Source organism: Scyliorhinus canicula, chromosome 2, assembly GCF_902713615.1.
Source record: "Scyliorhinus canicula chromosome 2, sScyCan1.1, whole genome shotgun sequence".
NCBI classification, from domain to species: Eukaryota; Metazoa; Chordata; class Chondrichthyes; order Carcharhiniformes; family Scyliorhinidae; genus Scyliorhinus; species Scyliorhinus canicula.
Genome location: NC_052147.1, coordinates 244,885,460 through 244,906,462, shown reverse-complemented (window position 1 = coordinate 244,906,462; position 21,003 = coordinate 244,885,460). Strand labels below are relative to the sequence as shown.

The 21,003-nt window shown below is 45.9% G+C and overlaps 1 protein-coding gene across 5 annotated transcripts in view; it reads right to left on the bottom strand.

Annotated features, from left to right (window-relative positions):
• Positions 1–21,003, bottom strand: part of thsd7ba (thrombospondin, type I, domain containing 7Ba) — a 1,373,128-nt gene that overhangs the window by 220,191 nt on the left and 1,131,934 nt on the right. For all 5 annotated transcript variants that reach the window (XM_038789927.1, XM_038789926.1, XM_038789930.1 and 2 more), the window contains one exon: positions 1,350–1,483. In XM_038789927.1, coding sequence (XP_038645855.1) covers positions 1,350–1,483 — 134 coding nt within the window. The remainder of the gene's footprint in view (positions 1–1,349; positions 1,484–21,003) is intronic.

Here is a 21,003-nt window from a genome sequence, read left to right as displayed (position 1 = left end):
CTGCTTTCAGGAGCATCAGAGCACATCTTGTCAATCATCTCATCTGAATAATGTAGTCAAGTTTTGACACAAGTGCCTTAGATCCTTCATCCCTCTGCTACCACCATCAAATAAAGGAGTATTACATTAGCCATCTGTCTATCCGACAACATGACAGCATTTCAACCCGTTGTGCCCTATATGACTGCACCAATAATCGTTACCTGATTGAAGGAGTCAGTAGCAGCATTCAATGGATGCTTTGCTTTATGATTCTAATACAGCGTAACATCAATAGATGCAGCTCTGAAAGAAACTAGTTACAGGGTATCTAAAACTGATCCGGTGCTTTTGATGCATATTTCAAGTGTCATACACGGTTAGCTTCGGAGAAAGGGTGAAAGACAGGCTAAATAACTGACCTAATTTACAACAGTGCAAAGGAATTACCAAAGCTGAACATTGGTATTGAGTTTAGATAATGGGCACTAACAGAAGCAATAAGAAAGGAGGGCATTGAGCAGTGGTTCCGTGCAGTCAAATCAGCATCAGATTATGTCAGTGCAGAAGCAGATTCTGAAGGGGCAAGAGACTCACAGGCTATTGATGCAGGTAGCACGACTTCCCGTACCAGCCTCCCCGAATAGGCGCCAAAATGTGGTGACTACGGGCTTTTCACAGTAACTTCATTTGAAGTCTACTTGTGACAATAAGCAATTTTCATTTTCATTTCATTTCACTCCTTTGAAAGGAACAGAGAAATGAAGTGGGCTTTCCCCGGTACAATCAAAATGTTTAAGGTTTGATGTATCCAGACTCCTTCTGGGAAACTGACACCAAAACTACGTTTAAAAGAGTGCAGAGTTGTAACAGAAAATAAACATAAAGTATTTAGAAATAAGATCCTTTGAAAAATACACCAGACTTTTGAAATGTCGAAAGGAAACTTTTGTACATGAGAAGATGAAATGTATTTACTGAAGATTCTATAAAAGCAACGGACATGTACCGTCTGCTTATAACCAGAATTAGAATAATGCTGGTTATTATCATAGTTCAGAACCTAAGAAGGTATTTGGATCAAAAAGCAACAAATCTGCTGAGAATAGAACACTCTCACATCTCTTATTATTAAAATTCACTCACTTATTACACCAAGAATCTGATTTTAAAAATGCATCAAATTATTAGAATGTAGTACAAATAGAGACCTTTTCAGTTCCTCCAAAAAGCTGTTCAGTTTAACAAAAGAAGAAGCAGAATACAGCAACATTAAGTCAAAAGGTAAGACGGAAGGGACTTAAAATCAGCAGACGCCTATATATTCGAGGGCACTTGAAACTTCTTCAATTTAGGTTTCCTCTACTCACCTCACTTTCCTAGTCTGTACACCTTCTCCACAATTGTGTATTGACTCTCTGTTGTTGATTCTGCAAACAGACCAAGATTCAGCAATCCAGCTGTATTGACTGCAATGTCTGTAACAGGGAACTCTGTCATATACCTGAGAATCAAAACAACAAAAATAACTCAATTACCTTCTTCTGAATTGTAGCGCATGGGTACCTGGATATGATTTGTTTGTGTATCAAATAAAAAGTTCCATTTCCCATCGCACATATCATAGAAAATTATATTATTATATAAAAATAAATATTTTTTTTATTGTCATTATTTCCTTAGTTCTACAAAGTCACTCACACATTACAAGGTAACAGTTTCTGCCATGAGTACCCATAATAGGTGTAGTATAACGGCAAATGCAATACGATGTTGTAAATTAATACACATTACTGGTTGACACAAAATATAGATAACGATGTGCTTCTTAAAGATATTACACGCTTTTTTTTTCTATAGTCTGATTCTGAAATTTTATGAAATCGTCACAGGAATTTACTGCTGTCACTCTCCCTGGAGGTGGGATCAGAGGTGCGGAAAAGGGGCATGATGCATATTCTGCTGCCTTTCCACTTCCTTTTCATTAAGTCTGAGGTAGGAAGTCTTCAGGATGGCCTTCCCACCCAGTGAAAAAATTCCGTTTATCAAGTGGCGGGCGGAGCAGAGAATACCCTGGCCGGCAGACCTGGAGTCTACTAGGGGTGTCCTTCTTTGTCGGGACCTCGGAGCCTGACAAAGGCACCAGTAGGAATGGTGAGACATCCCTCTGGCCTTCAAATCAACTGCCCGCTACTGTAAACTCCCCCAACACCCTACCACCGGTGTCATGTGAGAATACCTTTAAGAAATGGGTGTTTAAGAAATGTACCTTTAAGAAATGGGTGTTTGACAGTGATGCCAGAGTGTGGGTGGAGCTGGGCTGTCTGTCAGCTTTTTACTTTTGTTTTAGGCTGTTTGTTGTAGGGTGTGTTTTAGTTTCGTTTACAGTGTTGGAGCTGAAGCCAGACAAAGCAGGTACGCTGTTGTTCTCTCTGCCATGAAAAGAAAATCTCTTGATCATTTGATGAATTCAGAATTATAAATGTTCTCAGTAGTGAATGTAAACCTGATGTGCTTCTGTTAAAAGGTGTTCCTTTTGTCTTCTGGATGTTGTTTGGGAAGTTATTTAGGATTGCATAGTGTTGTATTCTTTGGGGGTTGTATTTGAATTGATGGTTGTTAAGATGTTCACTGTATCTTTTAAAAAGGTTAATTTGAGTTCATAGAATAAACATTGTTTTGCTTTCAAAAATACTTTTCCATTTCTGCTGTACCACACCTGTAGAGTGGGCCGTGTGCTCCCCATACCGCAATCTATTAAAAGTTGTGGGTCAGGTGAACTCCATGATACACTTTGGGGTTCTCTAAATCCTGGCCCATAACACCGGTCTCACCAGAATCTGTCTGGCCCCAGAATCAGTCCATTCACCTTTTTCCTGGAATGCCAGTGTTGATCTTGAGTAGGCCATCCTGCAGCACCTGCAGTAACTACTGCTCCTGGTGGTGCTGCCAATATGGGTGAGACGCTGGGGAGAAATCCCTGCCACAGGAGTCAGTAAAACAAAATAGTGGGCAGGCAAGTGCTTGACTAAGGCTCAATCCCATCATGCATTCCAAAATGGCCCTGGCAGCATTTCTACTTTTCTTCCAGCCAGTGGACAGGCCCCTAAACACAACCACTAAACTCTGCTCACGATTTAATCTGACAGGAGACATCACAAAAAGAGGTCATGATCTTAAAATTGGTGCTAGGTCACTTAAGAGTGAAGACCCATTCTTTTTCACATAATAGATATGGGAAAGCTGGTACCCAATGCCCCAAAAAACTGTTCAATATGGGTCACTTGAAAAGTTTAACATTGTAATTTGGATATGTAGGGGTGTCAAGAGATAGTGACCAAAACTGCGTTAATGTTCTTGAGATACAGATCAACCATTGTCAAATGCAATGACAGAACAAGCTCAGCGGGTCTTGAAATCTCGTTTGTAGAATAAAAACATGAAAATTGTAACATAACTCAGATCATTGTTTGCAATCTATAGCCTTTTACACCCACCCTCTTCCAACCTCTTCCGTCGGGCAGGAGATACAAAAGTCTGAGAACACACACAAAAACAGATTCAAAAACAACTTCTTCCCCCCTGTTACCAGACTTCTAAACGACCCTCTTATGGACTGACCTGTTTAATACTACACTCCTGTATGCTTCACCCAATGCCGGTGCCTATGTATTTATTTACATTGTGGACCTTGTGTTGCCCTATTACGTATTTTTAAAAATGTTATTTTCTTTTCGTGTACTTAATGATCTGTTTGGGTTGCTCGCAGAAAAATACTTTTCACCTTGGTACACGTGACAATAACCAAATCCAATCTAATCAAACGTAGTAAAGAAAATTAGATGATTTTAAGCACATCAGGTCCACGACAGACAATTAAGTCCAAAATACTAAAATTACTTGTATGCTACGTTCTGCATGGCCTGCTTCCCCTAATATTCATTCTTATGGAAGTATAACCAACTCAGAGAATGAAAAGAGAAAGACTTTCATTGACAAAATAATACTTGCGATGGTACTGGAACAATTCCTTGTTCCTTTTTGAAATATTGCCATGGAATCTATAATGTCCGACCAAACAAGTCGAACAGATGGATAGTGCTAATGTTTAAGATGCTAACCAGAGGACAGCACCTCTGAAAATGAGAGACTCCCTCAATACTAAACTGTCATATGTAGTTTTTGTGCTCAGCAGCTGTTAAGAAACACCGAACCATGCTGACACTGAAAACAGTGTATATTTAGTTTACTGTAATCGAACATAGCTGTGCTTCCCATTTGAATTCACGATTCAAATCAAAATAATGACAAAGAGGCTGCCTGGTTGTGCATCACATTGGTACATTGAAGTAATACACCATCAAATTTAAGGACACTACTCCTTCTATCCTCAAATGAAAAGTCAAAAGACAGTTCAAAGTATTACAGTTAGTCAGCATGCTAGAAACAGCAGCATTCTTATTCTGGGAGCATGTCAGTGTTAAAACATCTTTAGATATGAAATAAAGAGCAAAGCAACCTAAACCGTCACAGTTGAAGCAAAACTAAAATGTAACACATCTTCCCATATTGTCATAGAATGGCATGATGACTCAGGTTGTCAACCAAACCCAAGGTTTTTTTTTAAATCATCAGTTTTACTACTCCCAGGAATTTATGTAGCTGTGTTTGGTTGGAGAACAATAAAAGCCACAGGGCCAGGTTTTCGCCATCAAGGCAGGAAGCTTGAGCTGGGAAATTGCTTGACTTGGCAGGTCCGTCTCCCACCTCCAAATAAATGGCACTAATTTCACTCCATGGCGGCGGGGTGGGATTAGGTTGGGCCCACCCATCCCACAAAATAGTTTGGATATGGCCAAGGAAGTGGGGGAGCTTCGAGGTGAGCTGGTTAGAACCCCAGCCTCCAATCTCTGGGACCTTGCCTTGTTTTAAAGACTTTGAGGCCTTCTAGAGATCACCCCTCATTTCCCCCAGCCACTATCTATGCCACCTCCATGCGTCATTTGGAGAAACAGATGTCTGACTATCTGTCTCTTTTGACACAGTTCACAGTCTCATTATGAATGCATGGTTGAGCTTCATCACTCACAAATAGATTAGCTCTGCAGTGGTCTATTTTCACAGGTGGAATTGCAGGCCTGGTCTTTCTGCTCCCGTTCCCCTCAGGCGGGTTCGGCGATGGAAGAGGAAAAGAGCAGAGAGCTGAGCAGTCACATTTTATATTGACACAGTGGTCCCCCTCAATGGAGCACATTTCCCAATGTTCAACATCGGTAACATCATTTGACCCAACCCCTCATTTTTAATGGTCTCTGGAGAACACCTGATGCTATGAAAATCTAGCCCATGGTGTTTAACTGCAACGTGCCTGAACAGGAGAGAACTGACTTGTATTTATCCTTTCTGTTAGCTCTTTTGTTTTGTGAGTTCGCATTAAGTATAAAAAATGTGGCTCAGGTATGTCTATTCTGCAGAGTGGCCAAATGGCTTAAATTATGTAATCGATTATGCAAGCAAGTCTTTTTCAATATTATACATTTTGAAATAAGCTGTCAGTGTATAAGTTGTAGTTGTAAGATTTTGTATCAGAAGGCGTCATAAAATTATGGTGACAAATGTGCATTGTGGAAGCAATTTGTATTAAGTACTTAGCGTTGAAGGAATACATCTGAATCAATTGAAAAAGGATGTCTATCTTTCCTGTAAAAAGTGTTTCCTCAAAATGCTGGTAAAAATGGAAAATGCTTCAATAAAATTGACTTCAAATTGGTTCACTATTCTTCAGCAAAAGCCTGCATATTTCTTTTCATCTGGCTGGATGCTTCGTTGAGAACAAATCATGAACCACTTTATTAACAGGAGCAATGAATGTTCTTTGCAAATTATTAGTCTTGATTGCAAGTAAAAGGTCATTAGATAACTACATGGGGAAAAATATCTGATTGGTCAATAACATACATCATTGCAGAAAAGAAATTATCACATTTGAATTGTGGTAATAATGAAGCCCTATAAGTGGAATGAGTGTAGAATTAATTGTAGTGTTTAACAATTCATGTCCTGTTGATTACCTGCTCATCACACTGTCAGAGACACCAGTTATTCCAAGAACTTGATCTTACAATAGGCTTCAATGAACAGTTAGCACTAAACTGCGCATTGATCTGAATGCAAATTACATACTGCTGCCACACAAAATATATCACACGGCACTAGCAACCCTTAATCTTCCAAACAAGTTTGTAAAATCAAACTAAAACAATTGAAAAGTATAATACGAAGGAAAGTCACAGAAACAACTCCCATTGGTTTCAATATTTGTACACCGATATCAACCCTGAATTAACCCGGCTCGTTGCACAGTAATTGCAATTTTTTGAGAGGAGGAAAAGGACTTCGTTGCAACAGCCGATTATCACACAGATACATTCTTTCTGTAAGGACAATGAAGGGCTCACATCGCAACAAATCAATAAATTAAACATAAGTTTTACAAAATAGTTGTCCTTATCTTTTTGCTTTTTCCGATTATCAGCATACTCTGCCTGAAGCCAGGTTCAATGACTATTATTATTCTATTCTATGATACCACAACTGGTTTGCTGGAAGGGACTCAGAGAAGGCAGGACAGTCATGGGGGGAATGGGGACGGCGGAGTGGGGTGGGGGGGGGGGGGGGGGGGGGGGCGGTGGAGACGATGCGTGTGAGATTTGAGAGTACTGGGAAGGAAGCCTAACTGATCTCTCCCCTTCTCCAATTCCTTCCACGTAAAACAATGTTTGCTGGTGTAGATCCTGTGGAGGATGCTCTCGCGTTGCTTGTTGTGGCCCAGGCGGACAGATGCCATGGAAGGCAGCAATGTCAACTCAGGCTGGAGGTGACACTCCATGTTCAGTGGGCTGCCGCACACCATGAAGACCTAATTGCCCATCAGGCTGAGGTGGTGCTCAGAAGGGGAGGCCATGGTGTACAGCCATGTGGCCACCCGTGCTGTCATTGAGCGGTGCATCAAACTGCTCAAGATGCAGTTCTGATGCCTTTACCACTATGGCGGTGCCCTCCAGTACACCGCCCAAAGGGTTTCCCACTTTGTTGTGATCTGCTGTGCCCTCCACAACTGGCACAGCAGCGGGGCGATATGTTGGAGGAGGAGCAGGAGGAGGCGGAGGGACATGTGGCCTCATCTGAGGAGGTAGATGAGGAGGGTCTGACATACCGGAGGACCAGGAAGGCCCTTATGGTCTCCGGATTCTCTTTGGCCAAGACCGTCTCTGTCAGTTCTACACCATCTCCTTACTCCCCATTTCCCTCTCCCCCCCCCTTCCTAATCCCCCCCTCTACATCACCTCTCCTCCCCGACCACTGTGTTACCCTCCCCAAGGTCCTGTGTAACATCACTCCAGGGTGATGGGCTTATGTTGGCTCTGTCAGCAGTCACTATACAAGGAAGGAGAGTGATGATAACCCGCTTGAGGAAAGCTCCTGTCTTTCTGCTGACAGCGACTCACACCCATCCTGGGGTCTGCATTGGGGAAAAGCCTTGGACTACTGTGTCTGGGGAGCGGAGGGCAACAGGGGTGAGGGTGTGGGCACGCCCGCTGTAAAGATTACCGTGGGGTGGGGGGTGGTGGATTTAGAAGAACTGGAGACTGCCGGAGGCAGGCCCGGGTTCATCTCCAGCAATTATTTCCTCCCTAACGGTGCCCATAGAGCCCTGGAGGACACCATGGGACAGAGGGGCAGCTGGAGTGCCAGTTCTTTAGACTCCCCATTGTCTACAACATGGTGTCAATGCCCTCAGCGACAGACCTCAGTAACTGGGCCATGCTATGCAGTGCCTCAGCAATATCCACCTGCACATGGGACACGTCCCTCAATGACTGGGATATGATGTTGAGGCCCTCAGCCAGGTGGTCACAGACTGAGCCATGCCTTGGACACCACCACTCAAGATGCAGGCATTGTTTTCCAGGTTTTCCACTGTGGTCGCCAGACTAGCAATGTTGACCTCGGTGCTATGCACTGTCGGCACCATCTCCTATGCCTGAAGCCTTTGGAATTCCTCCAATAAGCCTTGCAATCGCTGGAATGTCACTAACAGCCCCTCCTGAATCTCATGGCCATGTCCTAGCATCTGCATTAGCTCTGGTAGGACCTTGTCCAGAGGCTCGGCATCAGACTGGGACCCAACTGTTTCCTCAGATCCGGCAGAACTCCGATTGCCGTCTCCCTCGATGTTCCTGCCTCCACCTGATGTGCATCAGCAACAGTGAGGTGCTCATCAGATTGTGCCCCAGATGCCTCTACACTAATGTCGCCCACCGAGGTGTTTATCTCTGTGCTGGTGGAAGGTGCGAGTGATAGCTGTGACGCCTCGCCAATGGTCTCCTCTGAGCTCTCCTCTGAGGTGTTCTCTTGAGTGGTGGGGGATATGATTCTGGATGGTCCAGCCTCATCAGATGGTAATCTTGCAAGACAGTGGACATGTGGTCAGTGAGAGGGAACGATCATTTTGCCTGACATGAACAACTCACTTTAGACGGGGCATCTGGGCGAAGGAGCACTCGCTCCTCACCTCTCTGGCGCAGGCCAACCCCGCTGTCAGTGACTGCACTCGCAACGGACAACTCCGCAATTTCCAAGGCCCGTTCCTCATAGAGCTGAGGACTTGAATCCCTGGGATCTTACCCTCGCCTTGGTCTTTTCCTGTTTATTATGGGCTATCTTTTCCTGCAGGGTCAAAGAGGGAGCATTGTGAGCGGCCCACTTGATAAGTTAGGAGGACTCTAGCAGGTGGCATATGTGGGCACCCCACTTGGACATGAAGGCGTTGTGCTGGTGGGTTCCAGGGGATTCTGAGGAACAAGCTTGAGATTGGATATGTGGAGGATGCGAGGCATCAGCCAGGTGACAGGGTGGTTGGGGGGAGCGGGGGAGCAGGGGGGGGGGTTTGAGGTTTGGAATTTGAGGGATGGCAGGCGGAACTGATGCCAGGAGAGAGGTGGTAGCTTACCCTTGCAGCTCGTTGGAAGTCCTTGGTCTTCTTGCTGTGGAGGGAGTGCAGCGAAGGTTTACCAGGTTGATTCCGGGCATGGTGGAACTGTCATATGAGGAGAGACTATGTCGGTTAGGATTATATTCATTGGAGTTCAGAAGAGTGAGAGGGCATCTCATAGAAACTGACAAAATTCTGAATTTCTGACCCTTCTGCTGGTCCTCTGACTCCCTCGATTGAACTGGGTTCCCCGACTCTCATCCACAGTGCCACGAAGCCTGGCCAGATCGGTATTCCCATCACGGGGAGACAGGTCTGCGCGCTGCCATGCTTGTGTGAATGAGTGGTGAGGGGGCATTTAAAAGCAGCTCCTCCTTGTTAGCAGCATACAACTGAGGTGCAGGTCAAGCAAGTCAGAAGGCGAGGGAGCCAGTCAAGGCGAGAATCTCATGGAGGCTCATTTTTGACACTAAGTGCCGTTGAATACGGCCCATGATCTCACCAATGTGGCCGACACAAAACTCCCTGCCAAACATGCCGAAAACCGGACATTAACTTTGGTACGCTGAATCGTGCCTTAGATCTACATGAATCTCAATTTCCAGCACTTGGTACATAGCCTTCAATATTACGATATTTCAAATGCTCATCTGCATACCTTTTAAAGTTTCTGAAGTTTCCTCGGTCTCTACCACCACCGACCAGCTTAAAAAAAAATTAATTCCTCACATCCCCTCTTAACCTCCTGCCCTCACTTCAAACTTTGTCCCCTCTTTATTGACCCTTCAAATAAGGGAAACAGTTGCATCCTATCAACCCTGTCCATACCCTCATAATCTTAAACACCTCAATCAGGTACCCCCTCAGCCTTCTATGCTCCAAAGAAACCAATCCAAACCTATCCAGCCTCTCTTCACAGCTCAAATGCTTTATCCCAGGCAACATTCTGGTGAATCGGTACCTTCTCCAGTGCAATCACATCCTTCCTGTGACCAGACAGTACTCCAGATATGGCCTAATCAAAGTTTTAACATAATCTCCCTGCTCTTATAACCTATGCCACGGCTGATAAAGGAAATGTCCCATCTGCCTTCTTAACTGCCCTATTAACCTGTCCTGTTGCCTTCAGGGATCTGTGGACCAGCACACCAATATCCCTCTGTTCCTCATTCACTCCCTTGTCTTGTGATCTTTCTAAAGTGCATCACCTCGTACTTTTCAAGGTAAACTTCCAGGCGCGATCCAACCAAAATAAAAGAGTCAGTTTTGCATGGGATCAGAAGGGTCGTACCCGGCACTTGTAGCGCTGGGAAAGACCCCGCTATCCAACAGCAATCGGGCCTCAACGGGGAATGTCTCCACCGAGGCCTCACTCAGTTGCATTTCCTGTACTGAGCAGCTCCTCTCAACCCTCGAACCCCCCGCATTTCCCCAATTCACCTGTAGGGGGTTCGCGAGCACCACGGGCTCCATTTATACGTGAGGGCATCCCGTGCCTGATCTCCGGCACCAGAAAAATGCCACTTGGGCAGCTCGGTACTGCCAGTCTGGACTGCATAAGAGGGAAATGAAAGGCTTTTAGTCGGAACAAAGGGAGCAAATCAACAGAGACTTTAGTGGGACTGCTGGGATGCCCAGGTTGGATTTGTTTAGCACTTCCAGGGTGCTAGGCTAGCAGTGCCAAGGTTCCTGGGTGGCATCAGCAGTGTGCCACCCTGCCCAGATACAAACCACCCAGGGTCCTCCAATTGCTGTTCCACCCGGCGGTCCCCGTTTGTGGGAACCAATGCTGAACGGCGCCTGGCTGGGGTCTCCTCAGCGAGACCGATAGATCCCGGGAGCCAGTTCCTTCTTTTAAACTCATTTAACTCTGGAAGTCTTGGTCCAGCTCATTCTGGGCGAGATCCAGATTGCAACGTCTCATGAAATTTTGTTAGATCTCGCAAGTCATAACGACCATCGGGAATCCCAGAAGAGGCCGGTAAATCTTGCCCATCTGCCACTGATCTGCCCATCTGACCAACCCGACTACATCTTCCTTTCGAACCCCTCCCCCACCCTCCCGCCCCCCCCCCCCCCCCCCCCCCCCACTGCTCTACTGTAGATTTTCCCACAATAAGCTGTTTCCAATCTACTTTGCTCACATTCTGCCCTATTCCCCCAATCCGACATTTTCCTTTTCCATAAAATCTTAAATCACACTGTAACCAGCAGAGGGCAGCAGAGCAGAGCTACTGGTCAGCTGTTCTGGGGAAATTTGCATACGTGCAGTGCGGTCAGCCTAAGTTGAAGGTGGTTTGTGGAGGGGCTGTTGGCAAGTGACAGTTAAACCCGAAACACTTTGTGAGTGTTTCCCACCCTACCTCCTCCTCTAACCAACCCCCCCACCCCACGGTGGTTGGGAAGCGGGAGCAGGGGCCTGTCGTGAAGGTGAGTGAGTGCCTTTAAATTTGCTTACCTTTCAGCGGGATCAGGGTTTGAGGTAATATCAGGTAAGCTCTTCCTTTCTTTTTCTTTTTCTTGTTTTTTTTTTAATCTAGAGGGGATGTCAGGGAAGGCAGTACAATGCTCCTCCTGCAGAATGTTTGAGGTGAGGGACGCCGTCAGTGTCCCTGCTGATTTCATCTGTGGGAAGTGCACCCAACTCCAGCTCCTCAAAAACCGTGTTAGGGACCTGGAGCTTGAGCTGGATGAACTTCGGATCATTCGGGAGGCAGAGGGGGTCATAGATAGGAGCTTCAGGGAAGTAGTTACACCAAAGACTGGAGATAGATGGGTAACAGTAAGAGGGACTGGGAAGAAGCAGTCAGTGCAGGGACCCCCTGCGGTCGTTCCCCTGAGTAACAAGTATACCGTTTTGGATACTTGTGGGGGGGACGACTTACCAGGGGTAAGCCATGGGGTACGGGCCTCTGGCACGGAGTCTGTCCCTGTTGCTCAGAAGGGAAGGGGGGAAAGGAGTAGAACATTAGTAATTGGGGACTCAATAGTCAGGGGCACAGATAGGAGATTTTGTGGGAGCGAGAGAGACTCACGTTTGGTATGTTGCCTCCCAGGTGCAAGGGTACGTGATGTCTCGGATCGTGTTTTCCGGGTCCTTAAGGGGGAGGGGGAGCAGCCCCAAGTCGTAGTCCACATTGGCACTAACGACATAGGTAGGAAAGGGGAGAAGGATGTCAGGCAGGCCTTTAGGGAGCTAGGATGGAAGCTCAGAGCGAGAACAAACAGAGTTGTTATCTCTGGGTTGTTGCCCGTGCCACGTGATAGTGAGATGAGGAATAGGGAGAGAGAGCAATTAAACACGTGGCTACAGGGATGGTGCAGGCGGGAGGGATTCAGATTTCTGGATAACTGGGGCTCTTTCTGGGGAAGGTGGGACCTCTATAGACAGGATGGTCTACATCTGAACCTGAGGGGCACCAATATCCTGGGGGGGAGATTTGTTAGTACTCTTTGGGGGGGTTTAAACTAATTCAGCAGGGACATGGGAACCTGGATTGTAGTTTTGGGGTGCGAGAGATTGAGAGTAGAGAGGTCAGGAGCACAGTTTTGACTTCGCAGGAGGGCGGCGGCAGTGTTCAGGTCTGTGGTTTGAAGTGTGTCTATTTCAATGCCAGGAGTATACGAAATAAGGTAGGGGAACTGGCAGCATGGGTAGGTACCTGGGACTTCGATGTTGTGGCCATTTCAGAGACATGGATAGAGCAGGGACAGGAATGGTTGTTGCAGGTTCCGGGGTTTAGGTGCTTTAGTAAGGTCAGAGAAGGGGGCAAAAGAGGGGGAGGTGTGGCGCTGCTAGTCAAGGACAGTATTACGGTGGTAGAAAGGATGCAAGATGGGGACTCTTCTTCCGAGGTAGTATGGGCTGAGGTTAGAAACAGGAAAGGAGAGGTCACCCTGTTGGGAGTTTTCTATAGGCCACCTAATAGTTCTAGAGATGTAGAGGAAAGGATGGCGAAGATGATTCTGGAAAAGAGCGAAAGTAACAGGGTAGTTGTTATGGGAGACTTTAACTTTCCTAATATTGACTGGAAAAGATATAGTTCGAGTACATTGGATGGGTCGTTCTTTGTACAATGTGTGCAGGAGGGTTTTCTGACACAATATGTTGACAGGCCAACAAGAGGTGAGGCCACTTTGGATTTGGTTTTGGGTAATGAACCAGGCCAGGTGTTAGATCTGGAGGTAGGTGAACACTTTGGAGACAGTGACCACAATTCGGTGACCTTTACGTTAGTGATGGAAAGGGATAAGTATACCCCGCAGAGCAAGAGTTATAGCTGGGGGAAGGGCAATTATGGTGCCATTAGACATGACTTAGGATGTGTTGGTTGGAGAAGTAGGCTGCAAGGGTTGGGCACACTGGATATGTGGAGCTTGTTCAAGGAACAGCTATTGCATGTTCTTGATAAGTACGTACCAGTCAGGCAGGGAGGAAGGGGTCGAGCGAGGGAACCGTGGTTTACCAAAGAAGTGGAATCTCTTGTTAAGAGGAAGAAGGAGGCCTATGTGAAGATGAGGCGTGAAGTTTCAGTTGGGGCGCTTGATAGTTACAAGGAAGCGAGGAAGGATCTAAAGAGAGAGCTGAGACGAGCAAGGAGGGGACATGAGAAGTCTTTGGCAGGTAGGATCAAGGAAAACCCAAAAGCTTTCTATAGGTATGTCAGGAATAAAAGAATGACTAGGGTAAGAGTAGGGCCAGTCAAGGACAGTGGTGGGAAGTTGTGTGTGGAGGCTGAGGAGATAAGCGAGATACTAAATGAATACTTTTCGTCAGTATTCACTCAAGAAAAGATAATATTGTGGAGGAGAATGCTGAGACCCAGGCTATTAGAATAGATGGCATTGAGGTGCGTAGGGAAGAAGTGTTGGCAATTCTGGACAAGGTGAAAATAGATAAGTCCCCGGGGCCGGATGGGATTTATCCTAGGATTCTCTGGGAAGCCAGGGAAGAGATTGCTGAGCCTTTGGCTTTGATTTTTAGGTCATCATTGGCTACAGGAATAGTGCCAGAGGACTGGAGGATAGCAAATGTGGTCCCTTTGTTCAAGAAGGGGAGTAGAGATAACCCCGGTAACTATAGGCCGGTGAGCCTAACGTCTGTGGTGGGTAAAGTCTTGGAGAGGATTATAAAAGATACGATTTATAATCATCTAGATAGGAATAATATGATTAGGGATAGTCAGCATGGTTTTGTGAAGGGTAGGTCATGCCTCACAAACCTTATCGAGTTCTTTGAGAAGGTGACTGAACAGGTAGACGAGGGTAGAGCAGTTGATGTGGTGTATATGGATTTCAGTAAAGCGTTTGATAAGGTTCCCCACGGTCGGCTATTGCAGAAAATACGGAGGCTGGGGATTGAGGGTGATTTAGAGATGTGGATCAGAAATTGGCTAGTTGAAAGAAGACAGAGAGTGGTAGTTGATGGGAAATGTTCAGAATGGAGTTCAGTTACGAGTGGCGTACCACAAGGATCTGTTCTGGGGCCGTTGCTGTTTGTCATTTTTATAAATGACCTAGAGGAGGGCGCAGAAGGATGGGTGAGTAAATTTGCAGACGACACAAAAGTCGGTGGAGTTGTAGACAGTGCGGAAGGATGTTGCAGGTTACAGAGGGACATAGATAAGCTGCAGAGCTGGGCTGAGAGGTGGCAAATGGAGTTTAATGTGGAGAAGTGTGAGGTGATTCACTTTGGAAAGAATAACAGGAATGCGGAATATTTGGCTAATGGTAAAATTCTTGGTAGTGTGGATGAGCAGAGGGATCTCGGTGTCCATGTACATAGATCCCTGAAAGTTGCCACCCAGGTTGATAGGGTTGTGAAGAAGGCCTATGGTGTGTTGGCCTTTATTGGTAGAGGGATTGAGTTCCGGAGCCATGAGGTCATGATGCAGCTGTACCAAACTCTGGTACGGCCGCATTTGGAGTATTGCGTACAGTTCTGGTCGCCTCATTATAGGAAGGACGTGGAAGCTTTGGAACGGGTGCAGAGGAGATTTACCAGGATGTTGCCTGGTATGGAGGGAAAATCTTATGAGGAAAGGCTGATGGACTTGAGGTTGTTTTCGTTAGAGAGAAGAAGGTTAAGAGGTGACTTAATAGAGGCATACAAAATGATCAGAGGGTTAGATAGGGTGGACAGCGAGAGCCTTCTCCCGCGGATGGAGGTGGCTAGCACGAGGGGACATAGCCTTAAATTGAGGGGTAATAGATATAGGACAGAGGTCAGAGGTGGGTTTTTTACGCAAAGAGTGGTGAGGCCGTGGAATGCCCTACCTGCAACAGTAGTGAACTCGCCAACATTGAGGGCATTTAAAAATTTATTGGATAAGCATATGGATGATAAGGGGATAGTGTAGGTTAGATGGCCTTTAGTTTTTTTTTTCCATGTCGGTGCAACATCGAGGGCCGAAGGGCCTGTACTGCGCTGTATCGTTCTATATCATTAAAATGCTCTGCCATTGCCACCTCAAACACCTGTCCGGCTTTGTTCCCCAGAATTAGATCCAGCAGTGTGCCAATCCTTGTTGGACCTTCTATATATTAACATAAAAAGCGGTCTTGAATACATTTCAAGAAATCCGTCCCCTCTAAACACTTTACACTATGTCCATCCCAATTTCTTGAATTTCTTCTTACATAGATTCACATGTGACTCATAATGGCATGGAGGCCTGGTTTTTGCAAGTGTAAATAGAATAAACAACACTGCTGGCAATATCAGGCAGGTGCCATTGAGTGCAGAAATCTCTCCTGACATGTCCCCAGAGTGATATCAGAATTAAAGATGACAAGCAGAACCAGTGCCACCTAACACATCAGATTTGAACATGGCAGTGATCAAGGTTTAGAAACCCGGTTCTGGACAATTATCAGTCCTCCAGTCTCAGAACACCAGCCTTCCATCCTCAGATGCTGTGGGTGGAAGGGTGAGGGAGGGTGCTAGGGTATGTGTTTGTGTATGTTTATCAGTAATACACAGTGATTCATTTCCTCAAATAATCACGCCGTGCACAGTTGAAGCACTGAGACAGCAGTGTGTATCATCTACAAGATGCACTGTCCCAATTCCCCAATGCTCCATTGATAACATCTTCCAAATCCATGCCCTCTGCCAACTAAAAGACAAGTGCAGCAGTAGGCCAGGAGCACCACCAACTGCAGGCTTCCCTCCAAACAACACACCATCCTAACTTGAACCATATTGCCATTCCTTCACTGTTGCTGGGTCAAATCCCTGGAACTCCCTCCCCAATAGCACTCGAGCATATCTACAACACATGGACTGGAGCAATTCAAGGAGTCAGTTCACCCCGCCTTTGTCATGTTAAGCACACTGAGATAACAGGGGCTGCAACTGGATGCAGCTATAACTGAAAGATATTCCAGACCTTGAAGTTAGTTCAATTTGATTTATTGAACCTGTCACACAGTTAGCTGAGTTCTCTGTAAGTTCGACTCTCTGCTAACCTAAGTGTGATTACTCGGTCTGACTGAACCAGACTAGCTCTTAGCCACGTGCTGTAAGCGTTATGTGATATATACACCTGACTCACTTTGTAGATGTCCCCAGTGGAAATAGGCGAAGTGTGAGTGCCTCGTGCCTTTTATAGTGGGAAACCACCCCCAAGTGTTCTGCCTGCTGATTGGTTATGTCCTGTTCTCTGTGTTCATTAGCTGCCTGTCTGTATCTTATTATGTGCATGTCTGCACATATCATGACATCTCCCCTTTTGAAATGTTTTTCTGTCGCGTATGTGAAAGTATTTACATGTGTAGGTCGAAAACTAACTTAGTTCCATGCACTGGCAGATGAGAACATACATACATGTGAAAACAGGTGTCTAATGTGCGAAAACAGAACATAGCAAACAAAACAAATGTTCATAAGTCCAGTCTCTGAGGCTTGCGTCTGATCCTGGTCGACCGCCGGAGAGGTGGTGGTGGGGACGACGGCGCCTTGATCAGCGGGATTGAAGCCGGACTGGTGGTGCAGACCTTCACAAGGCTGCATAGTGTCCAGGCTTTCCGCAATTTAAACATTGCCTGCCTCTCGCAGGGCAGTGTTTCTTTAAGTGGGCGGTGCCGCAGTTCGGCACGTCATGACGTTGTTACGCTCTGTGCGTCATCGCATATGCGCAGTGCGGTTGGCAGACATTCGCACCTGCGCAGTGTGGTGATTGGCCGCTTCGTTATCCCATTCGCATCGCGCATGCGTGGGGCTCCGGGAAGAGTGCGCAAAATGGCCGCTTTCATCAATGCTGAGGCACTGCATCCGGGCGATAGCCTGCACACTCTCTGCCTCGTGGGAGGCACATTTCTCATTTTCAGCCGATTTGTATTGGGAATACCGTTTTTTAGCTTGCTCATGCACTATACATGTTTCAATCGCAACTGGCAGAGTCATATGCTTGATTTTTAAAAGCTACTCTCTCAGAGGATCAGAGTCCATTCCAAAAACAATTTGGTCTCTGATCATGGAGTCAGCAATATCACAAAATTTGCAGGACAGAGATAGTAGAATGAGATTAGTTAAGAAGGTGTTGAAAGATTCATCTTTACCTTGTAGGCGTTGTTTGAATATATAGCGCTCGAATATTTCATTGGTGTCCATTTCACAATGACTATCAAACTTGTCCAGGATGGTCTGAAACTTTGTCTTGTCCTAGCCTTCGGTGAAGTTAAACGAGTTGAAAAGTTGGATAGCTTGATCTCCCGCAGTTTAGAGGAGAAGCGCAATCTTCCTTGTATCAAACCCACCCTCGAGGTCTGAGGCTTCGATGTACAGCAGAAACCTTTGCTTGAAAGTCCGCCAGTTGGCACTGAGATTGCCGGAGGTCCGCAGCAGTTGAGGAGGCTGGATCTTCTCCATGGTGCCGGGATACATTTACTGGTCATCATGGAACAGATTGAGGTAAACCACCTAGGGATAGCAGTCTTCTGGTACCATGTCGTGTTAAGCACACTGAGATAACACGGCCTGCAACTGGATGCAGCTATAACTGAAATATGTTCCAGACCTTGAAGTTAGTTCAATTTGATTTATTGAACCTGTCACACAGTTAGCTCAGTTCTCTGTGAGTTTGACTCTCTGCTAACCTAAGTGTGATTACTCTGTCTGACTGAACCAGACCAGCTCTTAGCCATGTGCTGTGGGTGTTATGTGATATATACAACTGACTCACTCTGTAGATGCCCCAGTGGAAATAGGCGGAGAGTGAGTGCCTCGTGCCTTTTATAGTGGGAAACCATCACCAAGTGTTCTGCCTGCTGATTGGTTAGGTCATGTTCTCGGTGTTCATTAGCTGCCTGTCTGTATCTCATTATGTGCATGTCTGCATATCATGACAGCCTTCTCAAGGGCAATTAGAGATGAGCAATAAATACTGGCCCAGCCAACAACACTCACATCCCAAAGAACAAATAAAAACAGCCAGGAGTCTAAGGATTAAATGTTATTTGGGTACTATAAATTCAATTAACGTGTCAGTAAATCATTTGCTTTAGTAGGCTAGACTAAAAAGATCAGATTCATCAGTTTTGCAGGGAGGGAAAATCCACTTAACTTTAATCAAACTAGACATTCCACATCATGATGTGCATTTGGTATGTCTGAAGACACACTCGAACCTACCATACTTTCCAGCCACGCTCAGAGCTCTGAGGTTTTTCCTCCAATATCCATTATGCAGCAAGTGATTATCACTGTGTGCTGCATCCAGATGTACTTTGAAATTTATGTGAGAAAATTGTGAGTTGTAAATATCACATTTACTATCAGACCAGCGACAGATGCTGGATCATGTTTGTGATGTTTAATAATAAATCATGTTTTTCAGGATAGGAAGATCATTCATTATATATGTAAAATTCTATAAATTAAACCAAAAAAAGCACCATGACAAGTATGAATTTAGTCTGTTCGCATTAATCCTGGTTCAGTTATAATTTATAACCTGGGTAACATAACAACTGAGCAATATAAAAATATGCAGTCTTACTTATGCTGTTAGTTAACTTAATTGGTGATCACTGGCAACATGCATTTACTGTGAGTTAAAGTGATATTATCATTATTTTTTTTTAGAAATTTAGAGTACCCAATTATTTCTTGCAATCAAGGGGCAATTTAGCATGGCCGATCCACCTAACCTGCACATCTTTGGGTTGTGGGGGTGAAACCCACACAGATGCAGGGAGAATGTGCAAACTCGACACAGACAGTGACCCCGGGGCCAGGATTCGAACCCGAGTCCTCAACGCCGTAGTCCCAGTGCTAACCACTGCACCACGTGCCGCCCCGATATTATCATTACTTGAACAAACAACAAGAACAACTCAGTGTGAAAATTAGGGACCTTCAGAAAATGATTCCCATGTCGTCAATATTACTACTGATGATGTCAATTTCGAGCCAATCACATTCTAAGAGCCTTCAGCATTGTTAACATGTTCAACCTTCAGTTTTGTTTCTGGATAAAATGTTTAGGACAGCGTTTGCCAAGCTGGGTTCCATGGAACGCTAGGGTTCTGGGGTAGGTCTGGCTGTTTCAAATTTGAATAAAAGTTGTCCTTCCAACTTTCTCAATCAGAGGCACATTTCACACTGCATTGGCTCCTGTTAGTGTCAGGGGCTTTCTTGTTGATTCCCTTATTTCCCCTGTCTTTATTTTTGCTGTTATCATTTTGATCAAGGGATGCTTAATGGACATATGTCTTTCAGTCGAGCAGGGGATGTGAGGAATTCAAAAGTCGGGGTGTGGCTGGAAGGGAGATTCTGGGGTGGGGGGTCGGAGAGAGAAGCTGGTATGGGGGGGGGGTTGGGAGGAAGAGGCTGGTGTGGGGGGTTGGGAAGGAGAGACTGGGATAGGTGGGATGGGCGGGAGAATCTGGTGAGGGGAGGTGGAGACACTGTGGAGCATCCGCGAGTCGGAGAGTATCATGGATAGCACGTATAGAGAGGTGGTCACACCGCAGGCTCAGATTCCGCAGGCAGGAAGGGAATGGGTGACCACCAGACAGAGCAACAGAGAGAGGCAGGTAGAGCAGTAATCTCCTGTGGCCATTCCCCGACGTAACAGATATACCATTTTGGATACTGTTGAGGGGAATGGCCTCTCAGGGGAAATCAGCAACAGCCAAATTCGTGGCACCACAGTTGGTTCTGCTGCAGAGGGGAGGGGTGATAAGTGTGACAGAGCAATAGTTATAGGGGATTCAATTGTATGGGGAATAGACAGGCATTTCTGTGGCTGGAAACGAGACTCCAGGATGGTATGTTGCCTCCCTGATGTAAGGTCACGGATGTCTCGGAGCGGGTACAGGACATTCTGGAGGGGGAGGGTGAACAGCCGGTGGTCGTGGTACACACCGCTACAAACGGCATCGGTAAAAAAAGGGATGAGGTCCTAAAAGCAGAATACAGGGACCTAGGAAGGAAGTTAAGAAATCGGACATCGAAGGTAGTGATCTCAGGATTACTACCGGTGCCACGTGCTTGTCAGAGTAGAAATGACAGGATATGTAGGATGAATACGTGGCTGAAGGGGTGGTGTCAGGGGGAGGGTTTCAGATTCCTGATGCATTGGGACCGGTTCTAGGGGAGGTGGACCTGTACAAACTGGACGGGTTACACCTGGGCAGGACTGGAACTGATGTCCGAGGGGGGCTATTTGCTAGGGCGGTTGGAGATTCTGGGGTGGGGGGGGGGGGGGGGGGGGGTGGGAGGGAGAGGCTGGGGTGCGGAGTTGGGAGGGAGAGGCTGAGGTAGGGAGGATGGGTGGGAGAACCTGGTGTGGGGAGATGGGAGAGAGATCTAACAGGGTGTGTGTGTGCCTGATATGAGAACCCAGCTCACCAGCAAGACTCCAAATATTGAACACATTTGTGAGCAAAAGGTCAACATCACTCCTCCCAATACAGAATGACAAAAAGAAGGTAAGCGTTAATGTCTGTTGAATAAGAAGCCATTTTGATTTCATAAATGTTTACATATCAAAATAGAAATGACTTATACTAATTGTTTCATT